The sequence below is a fragment of the Myotis brandtii genome, unplaced genomic scaffold (assembly GCF_000412655.1).
Source record: "Myotis brandtii unplaced genomic scaffold, ASM41265v1 scaffold274, whole genome shotgun sequence".
NCBI classification, from domain to species: domain Eukaryota; kingdom Metazoa; phylum Chordata; class Mammalia; order Chiroptera; family Vespertilionidae; genus Myotis; species Myotis brandtii.
This window is the reverse complement of record NW_005360425.1, coordinates 5,154,435-5,162,883: the sequence shown is the minus strand read 5'-3', so window position 1 is coordinate 5,162,883 and position 8,449 is coordinate 5,154,435. Positions and strand designations below refer to the sequence as shown.

Sequence of the window (8,449 nt, the reverse complement as noted above, 5' to 3'; positions counted from 1 at the left end):
AACTCTTACCATTTGCAACAGCATGGATGGAGCTGGAGAGCATTATGCTAAGCGAAATAAGCCAGTCGGGGAAAGATAAATATCACATGATCTCACTCATTTGTAGAATATAAGGAACAACATAAACTGATGAATAAAAATAGATAGAGACACAGAGGCATCGAACAGACTGTCAAACCTTAGAGGGAAGGCAGGAGAGGGTGGGGGTGTGGGGTATGAGATCAACCAAAGGACTTGTATCCATGCATATGAGCATGACCAATGGACACAGACAATAGGGTGATGGGGGCATGTGCTGGGGGTGGGAGCAGGAGGGAAGAGGTCAATGGGGGAAAAAGGAGACTTATGTAAAACTTTTAACAATAAAGAATTTTAAAAAAAGATTTGTAAAACAAGACATTTGCTTGTCTATAATCTTCTGAAACAGCCCCCATTCTCTTTAGTTTATCAACAAATCTTAATAATTAATATAAAAAATGATGATTGTTTTGAGCTTTATAATTTTTGGCTATCTCATACTGTCAGTTCTAAATATGTAAGGATATGAAAAAATAATCAAACTAATATTTATTTAGTATACTATTATTTATTTAAATTGTATTTTTATTGATTTCAGAGAGGAAGGGAGAGGGAGAGAGAGAGAGAGAGATAGAAACATCAATGATGAGAATCATTGATTGGCTGCTTCCTTCATGCCCCCTACTGGGGATCAAGCCGGCAACTCAGGCATGTGGCCAGTTCCGGAATTGAACCATGATCTCCTGATTCATAGGTCAATGCTTAACCACTGAGGCACAATGGCCGGGCTAGTATACTATAACCGAAACCATTAGAAACATTAAGAATTAGTGTTTGCCTGGCCAGAGTGACTCAGTGGTTGAGCAGCAACCCATGAACCAAGAGGTCACCGGTTTGATTCCCGGTCAGGGCACATGCTGGGGTTTCGGGCTCGATCCACTGCAGGGGGTGTGTAGGAGGCAGCTGATCAATGTTTCTATCTCTTTATCCCTCTCTCTCTAAAAAAAAAAAATCAATAAAAACATTAAAAAAAGAATTAGTGTTTTATTTCTTTGTAAAAAACTTAAGAGTAGTTTGAACAATGCTCGCCTTCTTGTTGTGTAACTTACAGTATGGAAATGGCACTTTTTCTCTGTCTTGATAAATTGTTATACTCCTCTCAAAGTTTACATCAGCTTCGAACATTTTAACATTTTACCATTTGAGCTTTCAGTGTCATAAAATATCACTGAGGCCTTTTAACGTGGCAGCTTTTTGCCAATCACACTAAGTCTGGGACATAATCCTTTTTGTCAAACCACTTTCCTCATTTATACCAGTAAGGTCACCTTCACTAAGTTCTTCTGGCTGCAGATCTAAATCTGTCTAATGGTAGCAGAGGCAGCATTCCCAGGGCCAGCTATTTCTTCTATAACTCCCCGTATGTCAGATTTGAACTTCACTTCTGTGTTATCATTTTTCATTTCTTTGCTACACTTTTATCTTTGTTGGCCAATTCCTTTTCAATTATCCATTAAAAAAAATGTTAAGTGGATATATATCCATTTTTTTAAAATGTCAGGAGGCAACACAATGCATACTTAGAATAATTGATAACAGATGTGCAATGACCAATCACTGACATACTTTGGAAAAAGGGAGGTGATTTGTCACTGATGACAATGAGAATCTGTTATTTGCAAGTGACCTGTGGACTAAAGAGCTAGCAAGGAAGTTTGTACTTTATGTGATTACTCATATAATATACTATGGTAACTGAAATCTGAACCATGTTTTTAAGGTACTGGTGTTATTTAACTAAACTGTGTAACTGAAATTTGTGTATATCAGAACTGTGCAAAGAATGGACAACCAATACCACAGCCATTACAGAGAACAGATCACCAGAGGGGTGGCCCAGAGGTTCCATCCCCATTTGAGGCAAGTGTGGGAAGTGACCGATCAATGTTTCTCTCTCTTTCTCTCTCTCTCTCTTTTAAATCAGTAAAAGTATATCCTCCGGTGAAGATTAAAATTTAAAAAAATACCCACACCCACACACCCAGAACAAAGATCTGTATATAAGAACAGGAAGAGATCTCCAAAAGATGTTAAACCCAAAAATAATATATTAGAATATGTATATAGAGTGTGTTCATTCATTCAACAAATATTTATGGAGTACCTACTCTGTGACTGGCATTTTCTAGGCACTAGTGACATAGCAATGAAGAATACAGAGGGTGGCAAAAGTAGGTTTACAATTGTAAAACAAATAAATACAATAATTAATAAATAAAAACAAAAAAATAAACTTTCATGTGCTCACAATTATAATACTGCAATAGTGGTAAGTGCCTTTATATAGAAAATAAAATAGCCCAGCCAGTGTGGTTCAGTGGTTGAGCATTGACCTATGAACTGGGAGATCGTGGCTGGATTCTGGTCAAGGCACATGCCAGGGTTGTGGGCTCAATTCCCAGAGGGGGGCCTGCAAGAGGCAGCCAATCAGTGATTCTCTCTCATCACTGATGTTTCTATCTCCCTCTCCCTTTCTTCCTGAAATCAATAAAAATACATTTAAAAAGAAGGGACCTTAAAAGAATTTGGCTGCTTTAGAAAAGGGACATAAGATGAGCTGAATTAAAGCCCAAGGTCCCTATATATGTAGAAGAGACCCATCATTTTAAAAAGGAACCAGGAAAGAGGGAATAGACTTGGAAATTTCTAAGGAAAAGTCAGGAAGCAGTGTCTCAACATCCTTACAGGCAGGCAATCTCAGGTTTAAGGCTTTGCCTTCAACTGGAGTTCCTGGAAGAGTGGGTAGACAAACCAAGCAGCTCAATGGAGACTGTAAGAGATACACACTCTGTCTTTGTCTGAAGTATCTGCTAAGTTATGTGGCACTGAGTACCTGCTTAGTGTGGGTTCAACAAAACACATGCTTTCCCATTCATTGCTGAGTTGTTCCTGAGAAGCAGCTGCCTAACCAGAGACTACATTACTCAGCTCCCTTGTGTCTGAGATTAAATGAGTGGTTCACCTACAAAATGTGCAAAGGACAGGTATCATTTCAGAGCCACGGAAGCTAAGAAAAGGATGTACATACCTCATATTCTGGTCCAAAGCCAGCATAGCCACAAAATCGTCCAGAAAGTCTCCAGAGATAAGGGATTCCTCCAAAGAGAAGAATAAGCTATAAAACAAAGCATACCTTGCTCACATTTGAGCAGTACTAGAAACCATCATGGTATAGAGAAACAATGACCTGTCTTATTTAGGATAAAATACGCATTTAGATGAATATAAACCAATTGAGATACTAAATTTAGACTGTTAAAAGGTATTTGCCTGTACATTTTATATGGGTGAATTGTGTAATATGCGAATTATCTATAATAATAAAAGTATAATATGCTAATTAGACTGGACGTCCTACCGGACGTTTTTCCGGACATGGCTGTGAGGGAGGGATCCAGGCAGCCACTGGGGCTGCGAGGGAGGGATCTAGGCAGCCGCCATGGCTGCAAAGGTCTACTCTTGCACGAATTTCATGCATCGGGTCTCTAGTATCTCAATAAAGCTGTTTAAAGAAAAAGAAGCCCTAGCTGGTTTGGCTCAGTGGATAGAGTGTTGGCCTGCGGACTGAAGGGTCCCAGGTTCGATTCTGGTCAAGGGCACATGCCTGGGTTGCGGGCTCGATCCCCAGTATGGGGCATGCAGGAGGCAGCTGATCAATGATTCTCTCTCTCATTGCTGATGTTTCTATCTCTCTCTCCCTCTCCTTTCCTCTCTGAAATCAATAAAAATATGTTAAAAAAAAAAACACAAACTTTTGCCAAGACCTTAACAAAGGCTTTCTGAATCAGGAAACAAGCTTAGAATGGCTAAGCAATTGTCCAAAATCCCACTGCTACTGAGTGACAGAAATGGATTGAACCAGGCTTTATGACTCCATAACTGGCTTTTCCTAAAAAAAACAACAACAAAAAAACACACACACACACCAAAAAAAAACCCCACCTCTTCAGCCAGGACAAAGTATTAGTATTGGTATAAGTGGAGAGTCCTGTCCACTTATCAAATTGGGACAGAATGGAATCTCTGTACCTTCTACAGGTAAGAAGGTGAATCCTGAGGTAGGAGTCAGGGTTTCACAGGAGGCCCCTTTCTCAGCACACCCTTTGTCTTGGGCAGATAAAGTGAATACAGATATTCACTAAATCACTTGGACATTTGAGTGAGGAAGCTCTTAAAATCTGAGAATACATGCTGAAGAAACACGATTTCCCACAACAGATACAAGTTGGTCAAGAGGCATCAATTTATTGTTTCTTTCTGTGGAGTCTCAGGAGTACAATGATCGATCACACTTTTTGGTTAGAAGCACAATATCTCACCAGTTCCTTGTGCTTTGAGGGTTTGAGGCACTATAATATAGTTTATGGGTATCCTCCCAATCTACTTTGCATTTTTATCTATGAATCCATAAATAATATCATGGTTTATACATGCTTTTTAAGAATGTATATAAATGACATCATGCGATACAACCTGCCTTTTACACTCTACATTTTTTTAGATCCATCCTTGGTGAGTTTTAACTTTATTCAGTATTATCAGCTGTTTTCTAAAGTATTTATACCAAATTATGCTCCCATCAGCATTACCTGAGTGTTCCTGTCTCCCCACAATCTCACTCACAGTTGATCCCATCCATCTTTTAGGTTTTTACAAGTATACTGGGTTGGTTTAATACCAGGGATCTCAAATATGATCTCTGGACAGTAGCATCACCTGGGAATATGTTAGAAATGCAAATTCTCGGCTCTACCCCAGAACTACTGAATCAGAAACTGGAAATGGGGCCCAGCAGTCTCCAGATAAATCTGATGTACACCCAAATTTGAAAAACACTGTTTTAATAAATTGCTTTTAAAGGCTCCCTTAGCTCTATGTCCAGCTATTTCCACTTTACAATAACTAACTCAATCATAGGTGTAAACCCTATTTTCCCAAAAGACATGCTTTGGCATCAATGCATGGTATATGTTCCACTTGTTGAATTAATGGACTTGGGATGGCATTTCTTTCATCCTATTTTCAATACTAATAAATAATACAGAATTAAGGATTTATAATGCCTTTGGTGAAGGGCTGAAACACTTATACAGTGGGGCCTTGACTTACGAGTGTCCCGACTAACGAGTTTTTCGAGATACAAGCTGTCTCTAAACCGATTTTTTGTTTTGAGTTACGAGCTAAAATTCGGGTTACGAGCCAGCTTCAGATACCCCACCGCTAGTTGGCGCAGAGAACGTCACAGTGAACGCCACAACATCAGCCCAGCATCACGGGTCTCACTCGTTCACTTCTTGATTTGACATACGAGTAATTTGAGTTACGAGCTCCGTCACGGAATGAACTAAACTCGTAAGTCAAGGCCCCACTGTAATTAAAAGTCCAGCTTTTCAGTAAGTACCAAGGGTAGCTTTAATATGAACTTTGAGTGCATCTATGAATGCATTTGGGTACTGCTGTTGCAACCTTGTTTAGTATACTCTGTGGAATGAAAAACAAAGTACAGTGAACAGTAAACTTTCTCTATACTGATACTCTCCCTGAGCATGCTCCTGGGATATCCTATAAAAAGAACTAATGATCTCAGCAATAATAAGTCCAGTGCTTTTATAATTATTTCACTGAAGTTTTGAAAGCAGGCAGGGCAAGAGCACAGTCATCTCTGTTTTACAAACCAGGCAACTGAAACTCAGAGAGGTTGAAGTAATTTGCCTAAAGAAACCCAATGACTAAGTAATTGCTGTGTGAAGCACTGTACTAAGTGCTTCATTTACATTATCTTACTAGTCCTTGCCATAAACCACATGTAACATGGTTTAATATCTATCTACTTCTCATCTTAAGGAGGAGGAAAATGAGGCTCAAAGAGGCTAAACTACTCACCCCAAAACACACAGAAATTAAAGAAGCAACAATTTGAACTTTTCTACTCTGCCCTACGCTACTCCTCAGCCATTCCATTCTTGAGAGGGCTCCTTACTGACATCTATGAGATGTGAGGAGTGTCTCAGAGAGGCTGGACATTTCCTCGCTGGGGGCTGTCACCTATGTGTGAACAGTGGCACCTGTGGGTACACAAGGCCTCTGCTTATGTTCCCTCAGGTAAAAAATACCAAGGCAAGAAAAAGAGTCTAAGCTAATCTTTGTACTAAAGCATATAAGCCTATTGATTTTAATCAACACAAAACAGGAATTAATGAACTTGTTTTCAAACAGAACAGGATTTCAAAGTAACACAAAATGCTCCCTATCTCATGGCAAATGTAGCTGCTAATTCCCCAAGGAGAAATAGCACATTCATGTTGTAGTCCCTAGAGTTTCAAGAATGGTTTCTTCAATGTAATTTTAAAGACTCAGAAGAGCAGCGTTTGAAACCCATTCTCCCATTTACTAGCGTTACTTAGCCATTAAATGGGCAAGTCATTTAATTTCTCTGAGCCTTCACTTTCTCAGCCATAAAAAGTGAATAATGCTTATACTTTCTACCACAGAGACTGTTATAAACATCAAACAAAACAATAAATATGAAAACAATATACGAAATGAAAAATCACTACCCATACAACTATTTTTAAAAAAATATATTTTATTGATTTTTTACAGAGAGGAAGGGAGAGGGATAGAGAGTTAGAAACATTGATGAGAGAGAAACATCGATCAGCTGCCTCCTGCACGCCCACCACTGGGGATCCAGCCTGCAACCAAGGTACATGCCCTTGACCGGAATCGAACCCGGGACCCTTCAGTCTGCAGGCCGACGCCATATCCACTGAGCCAAACCAGTCAGGGCCACCCATACAACTATTATAATGACTATTACTGTTCCCACCTTTCGCCCATCAGTACTGCTTCTAGCTTGAGCCACAGCAGATTACAGAGCTCTCATTCTGTTTGTACTCTCCCTACCTCTATCATCTCCTAGCAAACTGAACCACTCCCATGTCACCAACGGTAACAATCAAGCTACTACCCAGCACCACAAACCCCTTCCCCTCTGACAGCTGTCAGTCTGTTCTTTATGAGTATCTATGAATCTGTTTCTATTTTGTTAGTTTATTTTGTTCATTAGATTCCACATATAAGTGAAATCATAACAGTTACATTTCTGCCTCTTTTGCTTCACACCTATTCTATCAATAACAAAGATCAGAAAAAAAATTCTCGGATTTGTAGATGTATTTATATTACAAAAATATAAAAAGGAAAACAAACATTACAAAGCATTAAACAGCCCAGCCAGCATGGCTCAGTGGTTGAGTGTCGACCTATGAACCAGAGGTCACTGGGTTCGATTCCCGGTCAGGCCACATGCCCAGGTTGTGGGCTCGATCCCAGGAGGCAGTCGATCAATGATTCACTCTCATTGATTTCTCCCTCTGTCTCTCTTTCCCTCCCTTCTTCTCTTAAATCAATAAAAAAAATATATTTTAAAAAGTATTAAACAATTTGATAGTCTCTTCAAGAAGTAAATTACTCACAGTGCCTTCAATCTCTGAATAGAGTCCTGACCAGAAGCTGAAGGTACTTTTATCCAGCTGATACAGTCGAGATTTCTCAAACGTTTCTGAATCTATGATCTGTCCTAATTCCATTGGTACATGAGTTGTTGTTTTATATATCCGTCTCTGAAATATTTTGAAAAAAACAAAACACTTTAATGAAACAGTCAAACCAACTCATTATATATTACACTAGTCATTTATGATCAAACATTGAATGGTTTATAATGTTAATTTGTCACGTAAGCCTGTTGAATTTGCTTTATACATACACAATTAATGTATTTGATCAAGCACATTGTCTACTAAAACAACTGTGCAGAAAAGTAAAAGAACAAGAGAATCTGAGGCTAGCTGACTATGCAAGATTAAAATCAGGGTTGTTATCATACTTCAGCTTGCATATGTAAACCAAAACTGTAACTTCACAAATGATACCATTCATTTCAGGTATAACATATATCCTATAATACAGAAAACAAATTCATGGGAAGGACAAGGAACCAAATATGCTAACCATGAGTATTAACAGATATTGTGGCTAGTAATTAAATTTGGTCCAAGCAGCCAAATTAAGGGAAATTTGAGGAATAACAGATACAAACATATCAGGTCTTCAAGAAAGACAAATTTTCTTGTTAAACCAAATGCTAAAAGATACTTTAAGCCCATGGGACATAATACAAGGAACCGATACCGAACAATATAATGGACAGTATCTTCTACAGTGGTTTTAATGGCTTCTCTATTTATTGTTATGCATTTTACCAAACCCTCATTAAAAGGCACTACATGAAAGCATAACTGAGTAAAGAAGACACTATAGAAAAGTAGTTACTGAAATAGGCTTATTATTAAAGTAAGACAGAGAG

At 38.7% G+C, this 8,449-nt stretch overlaps 1 protein-coding gene across 2 annotated transcripts in view; it reads right to left on the bottom strand.

The window, feature by feature from the left end:
* ZMPSTE24 (zinc metallopeptidase STE24) overlaps positions 1-8,449 on the bottom strand; it is a 46,647-nt gene that overhangs the window by 36,903 nt on the left and 1,295 nt on the right. For both annotated transcript variants that reach the window (XM_005868657.2, XM_014541598.1), the window contains exons 2-3: positions 7,557-7,703; positions 3,107-3,193 (exon numbers count right to left, since the gene is read on the bottom strand). In XM_005868657.2, the coding sequence (XP_005868719.1) occupies positions 3,107-3,193; positions 7,557-7,703 (234 nt within the window). The remainder of the gene's footprint in view (positions 1-3,106; positions 3,194-7,556; positions 7,704-8,449) is intronic.